General features: G+C 45.3%; 1 protein-coding gene across 2 annotated transcripts in view; it reads right to left on the reverse strand.

Annotated features, from left to right (window-relative positions):
• Positions 1–2388, reverse strand: part of LMBR1 (limb development membrane protein 1) — a 187529-nt gene extending 185141 nt beyond the window's left edge. The window contains exon 1 of one of the 2 annotated variants that reach the window (XM_088450376.1): positions 1965–2388. In XM_088450376.1, the coding sequence (XP_088306502.1) occupies positions 1965–2027 (63 nt within the window). In that variant the 5' untranslated portion in view covers positions 2028–2388. The remainder of the gene's footprint in view (positions 1–1964) is intronic. The other variant, XM_088450377.1, reaches the window with a different exon arrangement.
• Between the last annotated feature and the right edge of the window lie 18103 nt (positions 2389–20491).

The following is a 20491-nucleotide window of genomic DNA, read 5'->3' on the forward strand; positions in this document are numbered from 1 at the left end:
AGATAGATAGATAGATAGAGATAGAGAGATCCAGCACTCGACCACTATATGTCAGTTTTAATGCCTGAGTGCCTACCACAGGATAGGTACGCAATATGCAAATAAAGGACACACTTTTAAATCTTGAAATAAATGCTTTTCACAGCACTGTTGTGTCCGACATTTGCACGCCAGTGTGTGTGAAAATGCTCATATACAGAGGTACATCAGCATGCTAGTCAGAAACACGAAAGTGAGTTGGTGCTATAGGGATGGTCTATTCTGATTCAACAGAAGTTAAAGGGAAGATACAGATGTGTCCACATACATCTAGCCTCCTTGCGTGTTAAACAGCCCTTCCAGTCGTGCCATGCCGTGGCGGGACTTGGTAGCGCTGAGCATTCTTTTGTGTGACTTTTTCCCTTCAAACGCGTCTTTTTCACACAGTGATAAAAATAGGATGCAAAAACCACTTCTGCTGATTAAAATGATGTGCAGCATGCCTATATTCTGTGTGCAACTGCAGGTGTATCTGCATGAGAAACGATATGTTGCAGTGTCATAGCCGCTGACACGTAGAATGCAGTTATAGTACACCCATAGCTGCACACAGAATATAGACATGCTGCATATCATTTTAATCAGCAGAACCTGCTTGTGCTACCTATTCTGTGTAAATAAAGCGTAATTGAAGAGAAAAAGTTGCACGAAAAAACGTTCAGCGCTGCAAAGTCACATGACGTTCACGTGTTGTGTGTAATGCGACTTGTAGCGCATGGGGGTTAGATGTATGTGGACACATTTGTATTATGAGTTACCTCCATACAATTGTGTTGCAAGTAAACCATAAAGGGCCTGATTCACTACCAATCGCAACTTCGATTATGCACACAATCAGCCGATTGTTGGGTTCTGCACATGCATCGCAGTGCGCATACGCAAACCGGCTACTGTGATCAGGACTGCGATAGCAGTGACTACGCAAACCCATCGCAGAGTGATTGACAGGAAGTGCCATTTGTGGGGGCTGGTCAGCGAAACGCAGACATGCCAGTGCGTTTGACCGCCATTGCAGGGGAATGCATAAATTAGCCGCTGCGATGCCATACGCAGCCTTAGGAATCATATCGTGCGATGAAGTTAGCAATTCCTAAGTAAGGTCAGAGCTTGAGCAAGTGTGCGTGAGGCTGCGATGGTTCTCGATTTACTGATGGTTTCGCAGTCTTGCTAAACATTACATGTTTGTGTAAGGTAAAGTGGGCGTCCATTTGTAATGCTGCAACGGCATAGCGATCGCTATGGATTAGCATACTATGGCAGTGACTGCGTGCGTAATCGCTATTGCAATCACACTTGCGATGCTTACAAAATCAGGCCCAAAATAAACTGGTTTATTGATGTTCAAATGATGTTTTCACAAAACAATATACCCCCTCACATTAGTACCCAGTACTTTTATACTCAGTAAGCAGCATTTAAGTAGCTCATTACAAAGTAGTGTTAAGCAGTAATTGCCTGAAGACCATAGTGTAAAGTGAACAAATAAAGGAGTCTACGTACTAAGCCTTGGGGAGGGAGAAAGTGGACGGAGATAAAGTACCAACTAATCAGCTCCTGTCATTTTTTCAAACACAGCTTGTAAAGTGAGTTAGGAGCCGATTGATTGGTACTTTATTTTCATCCACTTTATCGCTATCCAATGCTTAGTACATAGACCCCACAGTACCTAGATGGGGCACTATTGCAGACAATGCCAAATAGACATATACAAGCCACAGCATACACTCGTGTGGTTACTTGCCCGATGGGCACTAGAATGTGATAATCCCCCCAGTATATTTCCCATCCAGGGTCACGTAGGGGGACATATACCTGATGTGTCTTCCAGGGGACAGTCCCAACCTCTGCAAAGTGACAGTTCAACATCATCACCTGACAGTACTAACACACATACACATGAGACAGACTGCTCGGAGCATACTTACAATCCATTCTCTAACTTGGCTGTGAAAGTTCTGCTCCCTGATGGTCACCTCGTCTTCTTCCATCCTTCATATTGCTGGAGCCCAGTGTTTTGGACTTGTGCAGCTTACCCAGAAGAGCATCCCCTCCCCAGTGGAGGCTGAGCAATAACAAAGGAGCGGCCTCCCCTGTGCCCGGGCTGCAGCAGTAACCAGCACTGAGACTATAGTATAGTTATAGTATATACTACTCCTGGGCTTGTTCCTTCCTCCACCCCCCCAGAGAAACTCTGCCCAAAATACTGAAACACACGCTGCCCAGATGTAATGCGGCCGCTCATTGGTGCTGAGGCCGTGCAGCCGTTGCGTCTGCTCGTGTCTGCATTTGTGATTGGGCGAGCTGCGTGTTTGGCTCCCGCCTCCTCCTTTCCTGTCAGGCAGTGTGCGTGTGCTGCAGTGTGGGGGGCTGGCAGGCAGGTGCTAAAGGGGGACAGGAGGCGGGGCTATAATCACGTGTTTACTGGCACTGGGCTGGCTGCTGTGGTGGATCTTATACTATCAAACCGAGATACTGTACAGATGAATTACACAGGCTGTGTGGCTGGCTGACTGCATCTTAGCTGGTTTTAATTAGCTACAGAAGCTGCGTAATTCATGAGTGTCCCCGTTTAAAGGGATATTATGGTAAAGCGATATATATACAGCGCTTATTACAGAGGCCAACGGAGGAAAGTAACCACTACTTACAGTGGGTGACAGATATGTTTCTTTCCTTTATATATATCTACATATATATATAAATCTAGATTATAAGGGCTGAATCGAAAAAAACGGGAATCTCCATAGAGAATTCCGGAGGGGGGGGGGGCAAGGTGTTTAAGGGGCTACACCTCAAAAGCTGTTGGAGGTACCAGGCTGAAATTTGGCACGGGCGGGTAGAGCTGTTGCTCGGTGCTGCATGCCAAATTTTAGGGAAAAAACATAAAAATATGAGGATTTGGGAGTAATCTAAATTTCCAACTGTCACTTTTTTCTGGCACTCAGGACAACTTTTCTGGTGTTCTCCATGGGGGATTTTTGGGAAGGCAAAACTAAGGGTAGGAGGCAAATTTAGACTTGGGGTTTATTTTATTAGGTAGCTATTGTTCCAGGGTAGGGTCTTTTGGGGTTCAGGTAATTGAGAAAGTTACAGTTTTAAAATGATTACCTTACAACTGCGCCATTATAGAGAAAGGAAGATTCAATTCCTTGTGCAGCCTCAGTAGGAGCCTCCAGCAGGTGTACTCACTGTGACTTCACTTGGGTGCACCAAGATGGCTGTCCTCTGCGAGCAGTAGCGGTGGTGGGCTCAGGGAAGAAATCGGTCATCAGCTGCGGCTGGGGTAGGGGAGGTAGCAGGCATTAGCTGCGGGAGTGCGGTTGCAGGTGGCAGGACCCGGGGGAGGTAGCAGCAGACAGATGCAGGCTCGGATCTGAAAGATCCATGATACCTGCATCTGTGTTTAAATAAACAAACACAGAAGCAGGGATGGGTCAGTGAGACCCATCTGTGCTTCTGTGTTTAAAACAAAGTAATTATGTAAAAAAAAAAAAAATTGTGTGCCCCCCCGACAAAAACACCCAGCGTCGGGCTTTGGAGACCCAGTACTGGTTGTGATAAATACAGGGGACAAATGACGTAGGGGTTCCCCGTATTGAGCACATTCAGCGCCAGGCTTTTCAGAACCAGTCCTGGTTGCCAAAATACAGGGGACAAATGATGTAGGGGTCCCCCGTATTCAGCGCAACCAGCACTGGGCTCTGAGCCTGACCTGGTTCTGGAAATATAGGGGGAAAATGTGTAGGGTCCCCCTGTATTTACCAGCACCAGACCCTTTCTAGCAGGGGGGGTGATGCAACAGCCAGGGGTGCCCTTTCACCGGGCCCCCCAGCTGAAGCATCACCCCTGACCACTAGTCAGCCCAGGCCGGGGGGAGCTGGGGACCCCCCCCAATAAAGGGGTCTCCCTCTCCAGGGCACCCCAGGCTAATAGCCCGGGGCAACCCCTGGCACCCCTGGCCGGTGGGTGCCGGGTTGATTATATAAATTGTGTTGCAAGTAAAGAGTTAAAATATTGGCCCTCATTCAGAGCCGCTCGCTATTTGCGGTCGTTCGTTCAAAAACAAGGGGTGGCTATTCAAATGATCCGTTCGCTCATTGCGGTCTATTCACGCCTCTAAGTCTGAACGAGCGAGCAAAACTTGCGGTTGTAATTTTGACCAAAACGCCCCCTTGCCGCTCGCATCATACGTCATGTCCGCTATTTGATTAATCGAGTACATCGTTCAGCGTATGAACTGCTCGCTATTTTTGTGGTTGGTTTTTTCAACCACTATATTGCGAGCAGTTCAGAGTATAAAACAACCCAGTGACGTGGTCAATGACGCTGCTGTATTATGCACACCCATAAAACGCCCGCTTTGACCTTTAAGCACGCCTGCGTTCTGATCTCCACTCCCCGTTTTGAAGCACCTTCCCCTGTTACCACCCACATACGCCTCCTTCTGTCACTCAAAATAGCAGGCACTCGCTATATAGCGAACAAACGATTCTCGGCCACACTGACTGGTTCGCGCATGCGTATTACAAACCGTACGCATGCGCAGATGTGTGAACATCGCTCGGAACGAGCGAACGGCCGCTTACGAGCGGCTCTGAATGAAGCCCATTGTCTTTTGCTGTGGAACTACAGTTCCCAGCAAGCCTACCCCACATGCTGGTACTTGGAGAACCACAAGTACCAGCATGTGGGGCATTACAGGCCTGCTGGTACCTGTAGTTCCACAGCAAAAGCAATATTAAAAAACCACAGAACACACACACCGTAGAAAGTAAAATTTTATTCAAACATACAGCCATGGCCAAATGTTTTGAGAATGACACAAGTATTGGTTTTCACAAAGTTTGCTGCTTCAGTGTTTTTAGACCTTTTTGTCAGATGTTACTATGGTATACTGAAGTAAAATTACAAGCATTTCATAAGTGTCAAATGTTTTTATTGACAATTACATTAAGTTTATGCAAAGAGTCAATATTTGTAGTGTTGAACCTTCTTTTTCAAGACCTCTGCAATTCGCCCTGGCATGCTGTCAATCAACTTCTGGGCCACGTACTGACCGATGGCCGTCCAGTCTTGCCTAATCAATGCTTGGAGTTTGTCAGAATTTGTGGGTTTTTGTTTGTCCACCCGCCTCTTGAGGATTGACCACAAATTCTCAATGGGATTAAGGTCTGGGGAGTTTCCTGGCTATGGACCCAAAATGTCAATGTTTTGTTCCCCAAGCCACTTAGTTACCACTTTTGCCTTATAGCAAGGTGCTCCATCATGCTGGAAAAGGCATTGTTCATCACCAAACTGTTCTTGGATGGTTGGGAGAAGTTGCTCTTGGAGGATGTTTTGGTACCATTCTTTATTCATGGCTGTGTTCTTAGACAAAATTGTGAGTGAGCCCATTCCCTTGGCTGAGAAGCAACCCCACACAGGAATGGTCTCAGGATGCTTTACTGTTGGCATGATACAGGACTGATGGTAGCGCTCACCTTTCCTTCTCCGGACAAGCATTTTTCCAGATGCCCCAAACAATCTGAAAGGGAATTCATCAGAGAAAATTACTTTACCCCAGTCCTCAGCAGTACAATCCCTGTACCTTTTGCAGAATATCAGTCTGTCCCTGATTTTTTTCCTGGAGAGAAGTGGCTTCTTTGCTGCCCTTCTTGACACCAGGCCATCCTCCAAAAGTCTTTGCTTCACTGTGCATGAAGATGCACTCACACCTGCCTGCTGCCATTCCTGAGCAAGCTCTGCATTGGTGGTTCCCCGATCCCGCAGCTGAATCAACTTAAGGAATCGGTCCTGGCGCTTGCTGGACATTCTTGGGCACCCTGAAGCCTTCTTTACAACTATTGAACCTCTCTCATTGAAGTTCTTGATGATCCGATAAATGGTTGATTTAGGTGCAATCTTACTAGCAGCAATATCCTTGCCTGTGAAGCCCTTTTTGTGCAAAGCAATGATGACTGTACGTGTTTCCTTGCAGGTAACCATGTCTAACAGAGGAAGAACAATGATTTCAAGCTCCAACTCCCTTTTAAAGTTTACAGTCTGTTATTCTAACTCAATCAGCAGGACAGAGTGATCTTCAGCCTTGTCCTCGTTAACACTCTCACCTGTGTTAACGATAGAATCATTGACATGATGTCAGGTGGTCCTTTGTGGCAGGGTTGAAATGCAGTGGAAATGTTGCTTTTGGGATTAAAGGGCCTGATTCAGACTCGCAAGCGGGTCAATGGTCCCCCACTGCGCATGCGCACGCTGGAGCCGGCTCCGGCGTGCGCATTCACGATACCTGGCCAGCTCACACCAAAAAGGGGCGGATGTCGATTGTGAATGACAGCTCGCCCCGTTTTGGAGGCGGGCAGGGGGGGATGGCTGGCCAAACGGAGGCGTTCCCGAAGGAACGCCTGCCTTTTGGGGGCGGCCTCAGTAGTGAGCTTCCGGCTCTATTAGAGCCAGAAGCTCACTGGGGCTTGCGATGGACAAGACCCTACCACAAGGGTCTCGTCGCAAGCCCGATGATCACGACCTTCACCTGTAAAGGCAGCAGTGTGACCGTCTGTAACGTCCTAAGGATGCTCCAGGTGGCACTGCTGCATAGATTCTGGCTGCAGGGTGCCATTCTAGGCACCTTGCTAGCCAGTTGAGACTAGCAGAAAAAAGCTCAGAGGGCCAGACCAAATGAGTCAGAGGGCCTTATACGGCCCCCGAGCCTGAGGTTCCCCATCCCTGCTGTAGCCCATCGGTTTTCTTCTCAATGTAGATAATCCAATGGTGTACCTGTAATAAAAAATCCATACTCACCTCACCTATGCGTGGATCGGTCCTCTTCGTTCCATGTAGGCAATCCAGGGTCTTGTAAAGAAAAAAAAAAAAAAAACCAGGCAAGGTAAGCCTTCCGCCTCTCAGCCAACAAGCTGCTCTCACCATTGACTTATATGGTGAAAACACTGTGTGCCCATTTCAAAAATGGCACCTCAGCGCCATTTATTAAATTTAAAGATGGCTGCTGCGAGCCATTCATGGCTCGCGACGTCATCGCCCCGCCCCCTTGGCTGTCTTATATAAAGCCAGCATGAAGTCCTTGATGGGCGGCGCCCTCCAGGTGAAGTCACCGTGGAAGTGCTGGGGCATGCTGCAGCCATTAAAAAGAGCTTAAAGGCTGCCGCCCCCAGGTGAAGGTGCAGAACAATAAAATAATAAAACAAACGGTGTCTGTTTTTTTAAAAAAATATTTCTTTTACAAGGGTACTATAGGTACCTGCGGGCTGTTAGTGCCCCGCTTACTCATTCTTGTGGTTCTCCAAGTACCAGCATGAGGGGGAGGCTTGCTGCGGCCTGTAGTACTACTGCAAAAGACAATATTATACTTCTATTTTTTTACACCACATTACACTATAGACCTGGCACCCACTGCTCCAGAGGCCTGGGGTGTCCTGGAGAGGGGGACACCTTTATTGGGAGGGTCCCCAGCTCACCAGGGATCCCCGGCCTGGGCTGAATAGCAGTCAGGGTTAATGCTTCGGCTGGGGGGCCCAGTGAAAGTGCTCCCCTGGCTGTGGCATCAGCCCCGCTCTAGAAAAAGTCCAGTGCTGGTTCTGGTAAATACAGGGGAACCCTACAAATTTTTTCTCCTGTATTTTCAGAACCAGGACCAGTGCTGGTTAAGCTGAATACGGGGGACCCCTACGTCATTTGTCCCCTGTATTTTGGCAACCAGGGCTGGTTCTAAAAAGCCTGGTGCTGGTTGTGCTTAATACAGGGGACCCCTACGTCATTTGTCCTCTGTATTTTCACAACCAGGACCGGCGGTGATCAGATGAATTGCAATTAATTGCAAAGTCCCTCTTTGCCATGACAATGAACTTAGGGCCTGATTCAGACCCGCTCGCAAGCGCACAGTGCTCGCAAGCGGGTCGATGGTCCCCCACTGCGCATGTGCTGCCTCTGGCGTACGCATGCGCAAGACCCGTCCAGCGACGGCTACTCCGTCACTACGGGTCTTGCTTCAAGACGGGGCGGCTGTCAATGTTGATTGACAGCTCGCCCCGTTTTGTAGGTGGGGAGGGGGGGTGGCTGCACAAACGCAGGCATTCCCTTAGGAACGCCTGGCATTTGTGGGCGGCCCTACTGACATCACTAGTGTCCACTCGTGCTTGCGAGAGCTGAGACCCTACCACAGGGTCTCCTCGCTAGCCCGATGGTTGCGATAATCGCGATGGGCTCCAGGCCACTCGCAAAAGCTGTGGGTGGTCACCCACAGCTTTGCAAGCAGCCTGAAGAAAGAAAAAAAACACCCATCAGACCTGCGAGCTGCCTCCGGCAGCGAGCGGGTCTGAATCAGACCCTTAATCCCAAAGGCAACATTTCCACTGCATTTCAGTCCTGCCACAAAAGGACCAGCTGAGACAGCCGGGGGAGGGGGGGGTTTGGTATTGATGAAAATGCCTTGCCACAGGTTGGGCACCACCCTTACCCTCTAGAGCCGCTTCTGATGCTGGAGCGATGTAGCGCCATACGCTCCTTTAATTGACGGGTAGTTTCACCAATGTAGAGCATTCCGCAAGGGCATATGATGTAATATACTACAAATTTACTGGAGGAGGTTAATGTAAACTTCATGGGGAACTTTTTACCAGATCTCGGGTGTACAAAAGTATCACCTAACTCTAAAAAACTACACGTGATGCATCCCGTGCACTTATAATTACCAGGTTTACGTGCCAAAAAATGGCTGGGCGTGGTATTAGAGAAATGGCTAATGTCATTGTGTACTACAATATCTCTAATATTTCTCCCTCTTTTAAATGATGGGAGAATAGAGGATCCCAGAAGGGCTGGGATCTGTTTGTCTGTAGATACTATAGGCCACGCTGTTTTAGCAATCTTCATAAGTTCACTACTCCCAGACGAGTAAACTTGTGTCCAAACTAACTGGTTCTGAGAAATCTTTTGTGAAGAAGCCTGAAGTGCATCTGTGCAACTTATAGCCAATGCTTGATCACGTGCATTGATGAGTGATTTGTAATGATATCCCCTTTTAAGGAATTTGACCATCATGTTCTGAATTTGTAGCTTTGCTTCATTCTGATCACTACATATCCTCACCACTCTCAAAAATTGTGTGAAGGGAAGTCCAAATTTTAAAGTTTCAGGATGTTGGCTATCTGAAGCAAGCAGAGTATTTCTATCTGTGGAAAAAGGAAACAAAGTAGCGCTTGTAGAACAAAAATACAAACAATTTAATGATAATGTTGCAATCAATAAAGCAATATGTATGTAACAATATAAAAGTACACTGCAATCCCTCAGAGATGGAGGTGTGTTGGAGATGGATGATCTCTCTAAAGGATGAATATATAAATATAAAAGCCAATGTCACTCAAAAAGTCCAATGGTAATATCCACTGATAGAATAAGAACTGATTAGAGTATATAGACCAATCAACAGGCTGATTGAATAAATCTCCAAAAAGGCTGATGAAATGAGAGACATAAAATGAGATGGATAAGGGGCTCACCTTTGCCTGGATATGTGTCCAAATCTTCAATAAGTACACTCAGTCCGTGTGCATGGTCCCCGGTGTCTGTACTTGAATCGGTCTCTGACGCGAGGACATCCGCTGTATGCACTCAGTCCGTGCACACTGACCACAGCTCCTGTGGAGAGAGCTGGAAGTCACGGCCGCTGACAGTGTATGCGGGGGCCCAGCTCGGAAGAATGGTAAATGGAGAAATCCCCACGGTGAGTGCTCAGCCTGTGAGCAGAGGGCTCGTCCAGCCGTCAGTAAAACTTGTATATTTACAACTGCTGTTGTTGTAGCTCGGGCCGGCGTGGTATCAGAAAGTCTCCTCTCGGCTGGGGCTCTCCAAGTCAGGAATGGACAGTAAATAAGCAGGTGTATAAACGGCTGTGTACAGCCCAAAAAAAGCCTTAACGCGTTTCTCTGGGACAGCACTCCCGGTTTCTTCAGAAGGAGGGCTCAAAATAACAGACCAGACACCCGGGCCCCCCCCCCCCCGGCTGTCTCTAGCGCTGGTGGGTCCTTTGTTTGCGACGTCATCTGCAGGCGCAGCGGCTGGGGAGCTCGTGGAGGTGATGGACACTGGGTGAGTAAATGTCTATATAAGTTTTGTTCTGTATATTATTGGCATGTCTTGATAAAAGCACTAACACGCTGAAAGTTTGACACTACTTACCGGCTCCGTCTGGTCTGTTATTTTGATTACGCTGCTGAATCCTGCCGAGTGCCCTCCTTTCTTCACATCCTTGCATTTACCCATGGACTGGCACCCAGGCACATTAGAGTAGTTTATTTGGGAGCGCCGGACCTATTTGCTTTGTTATATTTGTTTCCAGATTGGCCACTTTGCAGTGGTGCATTACGGATTCTTGTCAAGGCACCCTCTTTTTTTTTTGTTTATCAGACGATTTTTGCTCATTCACTGCGTGTTCACTTATCTCACATCTGTATAGTCCCATGGGATGTCCGCTACGGATGACACCACAGGATTTAGGGACATATCTTTACCTCCAGGAGAACAGTTATGTCTGACTGACTCAGATGCAGATGGCATACTATTTAAAGATAAATTACAGGATTCATCTAATGTAGATTTGGTGGAACAATTGGTGGCACAACTGGCCAGATTGAAAAAAATGCGAAATCGATTACTATCTCCATGGTGTTTCTTTATCAGACTATTATAGAGATAAAAGGATACCGCGTGGGTTTAAGATATGCAATATTCCGACTATCGGTCGGCACGATCCTGAATTCTGTCGTCGGTGGGCGGCAGTTTTGAATAAATGCTCCTATGATTTAATATTATTAGTCATAGGGGAATCACGGAGAGAATTGACTACAGTTAAAGAAAAGATTGACACTTTTGAAAAAAAAAAAATCTCACCAATATCAAGGCAGATTGTTCCCAAGATTGGTGTAAGAAATTACAGGATCAAATTGATAAATATAGAGTCGAGTTGGTTCAATTTAAAAAGTCTAAACTGCAAACAATCATCTGTGACTACGCGGAGCTGCGTGTATACAGCTGGGCCTATAACAGCGGACCCAACCACGATAAACGAACAAAATTCCGCAAACTGAAAAGATTCCCTTTGGAAACTGAACAGTCCATTGGGGCAGCTTCGTCTAGTGAGCCAGAATGTGCCGATATAGCCACTACCTCCTCCAGCAGCAGGCCCCCTTTAGGGGTAGCTACAAGAGCCACTCTAGTTCTCACCAGAGAACCCACACCCGGTGCGGAGGTCAGTGGGCAAGACAGGCTAAAAATGATGTACAATCGGAGACGGTAGTCTTCAATTTATCTTCAAGAACACTCACGGAAACAGAATTAAAAGTACTCAACAAAGCATTGTCTTTTGTTCCTATCAAACAACTGGATGTTTTCCAAAATAAGATTGATTTGTTTAAATTCGATCGTCGCATGAAATTAAAAGAGCATTTTGGAACCTGATCCTATACAGAAAACGTCTACCTTTATCCCTCTCTCGTCAAATATGAACATCAAATGTTTCACCAACTACATGGACATTATTCAAAATGACCATCACAGTTCAGACAGCAAGATCTCCAATCTGACTTATCTTGAAAGACAGGCATTAAAAAATGTAGGCTCATAGCAGGACATTACCATCCGTCCTGCTGATAAGGGGGGTGGCATCGTGGTACAGGATCTAGCTTCTTACAAAGCAGAGATCTACAACCAATTGAACAAGACTAGGATATATGAGTTATTATCAGCAGATACCACCATGCTATTTAAGAAAGAACTTGACAAAATACTATCTGTTCAGGATAGCAACATTAGTCATTACACTAGAGATGCACTTACGCAAGCAAATCCTAAAATTCCAGTGTTATACACCATCCCCAAATTACACAAAGATGCCATATCCCCACCTGGCCCACCCATTATAGCAGCACGGGACTCATTATTCTATAGTATTTAAAAATATTTGGACCATTTGCTGCAACCTCTGATTCAGAAAGAAACATCTTTCCTCAAGGACACCACATCATTTATCTTAAAACTGCAGGCTTTATCACCCCTTGTGGAACCTCATTTGATGTGTACCATTGACGTAGCCAGTCTATACACTAGCATTCCCAGGGCCGGCGCTAGGCTGTGCTGCGCCCAGCGCCGTCCTGTGTTGCCACCCCTTCCCTCCTCCGCTCCCTCCCCCTGAGCTTAAATATCTCCTATAGCGCTGGGAGGGGGATGTGGGCGTTTCCTGCGCCCTCCGGAAACAGTAGCGCTCCAGGCGACGGACCGGCTTGCCCGTGCCTGATGCCGCTACTGAGCATTCCCTAAGCACAGGGTATAGAAGCTATTTGTAAATGCATTTCAGGCAAACCGGAATACAAAGGTCCTTAGATTGATTTTTTTATTCAATTATTAACATGGACATTGACGAGGAACTACTTCATTTTTGATAAAAAGATCTTTATTCAACGCTCGGGGATCAGGCGTATCCCCGAGCTTGGCGAATATATTTATGTTTGCCATTGAAGAACAATTTTACTTTTCAGATCCAACTATCACACAATCTATAGATGGATACTGTAGGTGTATATAGATGACATTTTCCTGCTCTGGAAGGGCACACATGATGATTTTGACAACCTGATAGACAACATCAATCAACAGGATTGCCCTATTAAATTAACCTCAGAAAGCAGCTATACCTGTATCCACTTTTTGGATGTTTCCATCAATCTCCAGCAAGACGGCATTATTCAGACCTCTATGTACTACAAGGATACAGATAGAAATACTCTGCTTGCTTCAGATACCCAACATCCTGAAACTTTAAAATGTGGACTTCCCTTCACACAATTTTTGAGAGTGGTGAGGATATGTAGTGATCAGAATGAAGCAAAGCTACAAATTCAGAACATGATGGTCAAATTCCTTAAAAGGGGATATCATTACAAATCACTCATCAATGCACATGATCAAGCATTGGCTATAAGTCGCACAGATGCACTTCAGGCTTCTTCACAGAAGATTTCTCAGAACAAGTTAGTTTGGACACAAGTTTACTCGTCTGGGAGTAGTGAACTTATGAAGATTGCTAAAACAGCGTGGCCTATAGTATCTACAGCCAAACAGTTACCAGCCCTTCTGGGATCCTCTATTCTCCCATCATTTAAAAGAGGGAGAAATATTAGAGATATCGTAGTACACAATGACATTAGCCATTTCTCTAATGCCATGCCCAGCCATTGTTTGGCACGTAAACCCGGTAATTATAAGTGCACGGGATGCATCACGTGTAGTTTTTTAGAGATAGGTGATACTTTTGTACACCCGAGATCTGGTTAAAAATTCCCCATTAAGTTTACATTAACCTGCTCCAGTAAATTTGTAGTATATTACATCAGATGCCCTTGCGGAATGCTCTACATTGGTAAAACTACCTGTCAATTAAAGGAGCGTATGGCGCTACATCGCTCCAGCATCAGAAGCGGCCCTAGAGGGTAAAGGTGGTGACCAACCTGTGGCTAGACATTTTCTAAAATAACAACACAATTTATCGAGCATTACATATAAGATGATAGATTGGGTTCCCCGAATATCAGGGGTGGTGACAGAGGACGCATCCTTCTCCAGAAGGAGGCGAAATGGATCCATATACTTCAGACTGTACAGCCCTCTGGTCTGAATGAGAATTTGTCACTAACCTGCTTTTTATAATGTCCATATTCCGTTATTTATCATGAGGTTCAGTCTCAGCTATTGCATAGACATTTTGGGTCATAGTACAATATTTATTTATGTATGTTTGTGTTTTCCTATGATTGTATCAGGATTACATTGTTCCTACTACATGCTATTTCAGTATAGATATGCATAGCGTAGCTTTCCCTACATCCGTGTCATGTTGTTTCATTTGTATAGTTTGTTGTCATAGTGATGGGACGGGTTTCTGACCACGGCCCTCCTCCCCCCGGCTGTCTCGAGTGCTGGTGGGTCATTTGTTTGTGACGTCATCGGCATGCGCAGCGGCTGGAGAGCTCGTGGAGGTGATGGACACTGGGTGAGTAAATGTCTATATAAGTTTTGTTCTGTATATTATTGGTATGTCTTGATAAAAGTGCTAACACGCTGAAACGTTGACACTACTTACTGGCTCCATCTGATCTGTTATTTTGATTACGCTGCTGAGTCCTGCTGAGTGCCCTCTTTTCTTCACATCCATATATATATATATATATATATATATATATATATTTATATATATATATATATATATATACAGTCACAATGGCTTTGAAATTAAACAAACAAGATGTGCTTTAACTGCAGTCTTTCAGATTTAATTTGAGGGTAATTACATCCAAATCAGGTGAACGGTGTAGGAATTACAACGGTTTCTATATGTGCCTCCCACTTTTTAAGGGGCCAAAAGTAATGGGACTATCAACTCAAAAGTTATTTCATGGACAGGTGTGGGCTATTCCCTCATTATTTCATTATCAATTAAGCAGGTAAAAGGTCTGGAGTTGATTCTAGGTGTGACATTTGCATTTGGAATCAGTTACTGTCGACTCTCAATATGAGATCCAAAGAGCTGTCACTATCAGTGAAGCAAGCCATCATTAGGCTGAAAAATAAAAACAAACCCATCAGAGAGATAGCAAAAACATTAGGTGTGGCCAAATCAACTGTTTGGAACATTCTTAAAAAGAAAGAACGCACCGGAGAGCTCAGCAACATCAAAAAAAAACCGGGAGACCACGGAAAACAACTGTGGTGGATGACAAAAGAATTACAACAGGAAGACCAGATTAGAGTTTGCCAAACAACATCTAAAAAAGCCATTACAGTTCTGGAACAACATCCTATGGACAGATGAGACAAAGATCAACTTGTACCAGAGTGATGGGAAGAGAAGAGTATGGAGAAGGAAAGGAACTGCTCATGATCCAAAACATACCACCTCATCAGTGAAGCATGGTGGTGGAAGTGTCATGGCATGGGCATGTATGGCTGCCAATGGAACTGGTTCCCTTGTATTTATTGATGATGTGACTGCTGGCAAAAGCAGCAGAATGAATTCTGAAGTGTTTCGGGCAATATTATATGCTCATATTCAGTCAAATGCTTCAGAACTCATTGGACGGCGCTTCACAGTGCATGGACAATGACCTGAAGCATACTGCAAAAGCAACTAAAGAGTTTTTTAAGGCTAAAAAGTGGAATGTTATGCAATGGCCAAGTCAATTCCCAGACCTGAATCCGATTGAGCATGCATTTCACTTGATGAAGACAAAACTGAAGGACAAATACCCCAAGAACAAGTAGGAACTGGAGACATTTGCAGTAGAGGCCTGGCAGAGCATCACCAGGGATGAAACCCAGCGTCTGGTGATGTCTATGCGTTTCAGACTTGAGGCTGTAATTGCCTGCAAAGGATTTGCAACAAAGTATTAAAAAGTGAAAGTTAGATTTAGGATTGTTTAGTTTGTCCCATTACTTTTGGCCCCTTAAAACGTGGGAGGCACACATAGAAACTGTTGTAATTCCTACACCGTTCACCTGATTTGGATGTAATTACCCTCAAATTAAATCTGAAAGTCTGCAGTTAAAGCACATCTTGTTTGTTTAATTTCAAAGCCATTGTGGTGGTGAATAGAGGCCAAAATATGAAAATTCTGCCAATGTCCCAATATTTATGCACCTTCCTCTATATACACACATACATGCAGGGGCATCAAAAAAAAATTATGTTGGGGGTCAATATATAATTTAATTTTGGCGCCCCCCTACCCCCCACTTACCTGTTGCTGGGCATAGGCGCTGGAGCACCATAGTGGAGCAGCGGGTGGTAGGGACTGGAGCCGCGGACGGTCAGGGGCTGTGCTTTATAGCATTAGGCTGCACAGATTCTGCACTGTACGGAGGAGGTGTAATGTGTGGTCTTTTAACTTAAAAACCACACATTACACCTTTGTGCAGTGCAGGGGCTGTGCAGCCTATTGCTATAAAGCAGAGCCCCTGACCGTCCTCGGCCCCTGCTCCACTCACACCTTTAAAATGCTTCCAGTACCTATGTATATGGTTTTGTAGGGAGAGAGGAAGCAGTGCATACAGTATATGTTACATAAACAAAAACACAAATTGTGTCACTGTCTTCACACTTCTATAAAGTGAACATGGTAAAGATAAAATTAGTTTTGAAAACAAACTCATAAAGCACACAGTGAGCATAGACACAAATAATTGGGAGATGTGTGTTTAGTATTTTTGTTGCATTTAGCTAGTACTGTATAGTGTCATTTGCTTATTCTTTATTTTTTACAAGTTATTAATATCAAAATATCTGACGTAAAATTAAATGTTTTAACAAATTGCTGGGTAGGCTATAGGAAGAATCTTGGAAATTAACATATTTCTTTGGTAGGCTTATTCTGGCTACTATTATGCATTACAATTCAGCACAGTGTCAAGGACTGCCATGGCAACCACAGTCACACAGCTTTGAAATGCCCCTGTCAGTACTGTCTGATCTGTGTACTTTAAAGTTCTCCCTTTCTGTCTCCCACCACTGCCTTCACATGTAATTCTAACCGTTACAATGATACTGTCTAAAAAATTAAATAACATTCAATACTGATGCCATGAGTAAAATAAATGCTAAATATCTAATAGCATATAGATAATTATAATTAAAAAAACACATCATATTGCCAGATAAAAACTGTCCATATTTTATATATGAGTTCAAGAAAATTGGGAATAAAACTCCAGGATAATATTCAAGTTCTGCTTAAATATAACTGATAAAATATTTCCACAAATTTGCTGAGTTTAAGCTCTGTACACACGGAGCAATCAGACAATGATCAGATATCGTTGTCTGATCGTCCTGCATGTGCTGGATGTTCAAGATCAAACATACAGCACATGCACCAACCCCCAAACAACTATAACGACCCGTGATCGATGATCGCAGGTCCCTATAGTAACCAGGCTAACCTGGTTGATATCAACCAGGTTGGCCTGCATGCACGGGCGATGGTCGATATCGACCATTCGTGCCCGCGCATCGACCATCGTTTGGGGGTTGGAAGGGCCCAAAAACAGGACGATATGATCAATAACGATATATCGATATCATTATCGTTCTTATCATCCTGTAAAATCTGACCGTATGTACGCACCATTAGATAACAAGTTGTGTAACAATGTCTTGAATTCGTAACATGTATTTTATAGATAATATGGAGGTCTTTTGCCTGCAGCTGGCTTGTATATACTCTATGTTCACTTGCTGTCCTAAATGCCCGGGAAATGAGAGGGCCTAACTGATCGAGAGGTGGTCAGATTAGGTGCATTTCAGCACACCCCAAACAAAAAACGAAGTTTGAGAGGATACGCCTATTCTGAACCCTGTGTCACAGCGTGCTGGGTTCACGATCCCTCTTACCGGTTGTTTCAGCGCTGGGTCTGTGATACCTCGGTGTGCGTGGGTCCGTCAGCGTCCGCTGTTGTGACCTCCTTGTTGCCGGTGGCGGGGTAACAGACAGGGTGCCCCGGTGGCTACTGCCACTAGTATTTCTTGCCGGCTTCAGGGATCAGGCAGCCATAGCTCTCATAGGGGAGCATGCACCGCTGTGAGTGTAATTTAAAGGGCCAGGTACACCAAGTGTGACATCACACTGATGTCTAATTTGAAGTCCCTTCCTATAAAAAGGTATCTCTGAGCACTACTCGGTGCCAGAGTATAGGCTCCCAAACCATACTCCAGCATTCCTATCACTAGTGATTCCTGCTGCTCGTTCCTGGCCTTGACTTTACGCCTGATCCGATTGCATCTCCTCCCTGGTACTGCGCTTGGTAATTCTGGATTGACCTTGGTTATTCTCAGTGACCTGTTTCTGTCTGATCCCAGGTACCATATCATCCATTTGGTTCTGACCCAGCTTGTCCACAATGATTTGTATGCTTTCTATGTTCACCAGCAACTGTACAAAGAAACATTATCAGAGGGCCGTGACCTGCGTGTCGGGCGCAGCTAAGTCCAAACCTCCTTGTGGGGCTCCCTGGTGAATACCACCGACACGTTAGAATCTGCGCCTCTGTACTGGGTCTTAACCAGTCCCAAAGTACAGACAAGCATCCACTATCTATCCATGAGTTGTGACGGAATACTTTGGCCACACAAAGTTGGATGCCGCTGGTAATCTCTCGCCACTAGATTTGCTTGGGAAGCTTGTCGCCAAAGTCAAGAAACAAGACCAGGCCCAAATTATGCAGTGCCTACAGACACTCATGCACTGAGACGGTATCACCCAGCCACCTCCAGTACAACCAGCACCACCTCCTGTAGCAGTCATTCACACTGCAGGTGCTTCCACACCACTACAGATCCTGAACCTCTCAAAATTGATGGTCATCCCAAAAGGTGTCGGGGCTTTCTGAACCAGCGCTCGATTCAGTTTGAGGCCCATGCTGCAAATTTCTCATCCGAGAGGACGAAGGTGGCTTACATCATCTCACTGCTATCCAGACAGGAACTAGCATGGGCTTCCCCATTGTGGGAGAGAAATTACTCTATGGTCAATAACAGCTCTGAATTCATAGAAGAATTGTGCATTCTCCGCAGCACCGGGTATTCTGCAACTGAAGCAAAACAATCTGACTGCTGGACAGTATGCAGTGCAGTTCCGAACCCTTGCTTCTGAGTTGGGGTGGAACAACGATGGCTTTGTTTTTTGCAATTATGCAAGGACTTTCAAAACAAATTAAGGGTATATTGGCATCCAAGGAACTGCCAAGATCTCTGTATGAGGGAACAGTCTTGTCGCTTCAGCTTCAAACTTGCTCCTCATTTAACGGCTCCGACTGATACTCCTGAGGAGCCCATGCAGATCAGTGTCTCTGCTATTCAAGGAGTAATCAGGAACTCTCAAGGTCTTCTTGGATTCTGGTGCCAGTGGCAACTTTGTTACAGCCTAGAAAGTCCATGAATTAGGAATTCCCAGTGTGCCTTTGCAGTCTTCACTTTTTATCATTGGAGTGGATCAGAATAAACTTCCTGCAGCTACCAACCACTCTCGAACTGCAGAAATCACCATGCAAGTGGACATTCATCATAGGGAATTAATTTCCTTCTATATACTCCCATCAGCAGAGAGTCTGATCATCCTGGGTCTTCCGTTGTTACACACGTTAGACTGGAATGAACCCCAAATTTTGTCATGGGGATCTCAGTGCTATCAGAAGTGCTTGTCGACATCCACATCATGTAATCCAGAGTTCGACCATCATCTCCCCAGATGATCCTGTTCCTGCTCCGTATCAGTCCTTCAGGGATGTGTCCAGCAAGAAAGCCGCTGAGACTCTGCCACCTTATCGAGAGTGGGACTGTGCTATAGATCTATTACCTGGGAAAATGCATCCTCGCGGAAGAGTCTTCCCTCTCTTGCTTACAAAAACCCAGACAGTGTCTGACTAAATCAAGGAGAATTTGGAACGCAGGTGTATAAAAGAGTCCAAATCACCCATAGGAGTCAGTCTTTTCTTCGTTAAGAAGAAGGATGGAGGGTTAAGACTTTGCGTCGATTACCGGGTTTTGAACACCATCATCATCAAGGTAACCTCTACCTCTGATCTCAGAACTGTTCAATTGAATAAAGGTGGGTACACACCTGACAGATATATCTGCAGATCGAGTTCAGTGTGTATGCAGATCATATACACTGAACGGCCATCATCTGTGTCTTGCTGCGGGTCCCGGCGACCAAGGGGCATGTTTGGGGCATGTCCCAGCATAGCCAATGTGATGTCGCGAGTACACACTTCCCGACGGGCAGCAGATACATTGGCCGATCAATTGATCGGCCAATGTATCTGTCAGTGTGTACCCAGCTTAAGAGGGGCAAAATCTTTGTCCAAGTTAGATTTTAGCGGGGCCTTCAACACTCATGATGGCCACTAGGAGTACCTGGTCATGCCTTTTGGATTAAGCAATACACCTGCTGTTTTCCAAAAGTAGATGAATAACATCTTCCGAGACCTGTTATTTAAGTACGTGGTAGTGTATTTGGATGGCATCCTAATATTCTCAGAGGATGTAGCGAGTCATGTTTGTGAGGTACTGTCGTGACTCCAGAATAACCGTACTGTCACAAATTGGGGTCTTAGCATTCATTACAGACTCAGACATTCATTTATTTCAGTTTCCAAGACTTCCCAGGGATGCCTCCCTGTGATTAACTAATGCACCTGTGTGCTCACCTGGTCAGCTAAACCAATGGCTATTGACCACCTCCCATTTAAACCAGTTCATGTGAGCAACTCATTGCCTGAACATGTTCCTATCCAGGATAGTTCTAGGCTCCAGGCTTACTCCTGTATCCTGTGATCGCGTTCTTTGTGACTCTATCTGCTACTTTCTTGGAATCTCATCTGCAGTGTGTAGCGT

Source organism: Taudactylus pleione, unplaced genomic scaffold (assembly GCF_031769625.1).
Source record: "Taudactylus pleione unplaced genomic scaffold, aTauple2 ptg000517l, whole genome shotgun sequence".
Taxonomy (NCBI): Eukaryota; Metazoa; Chordata; class Amphibia; order Anura; family Myobatrachidae; genus Taudactylus; species Taudactylus pleione.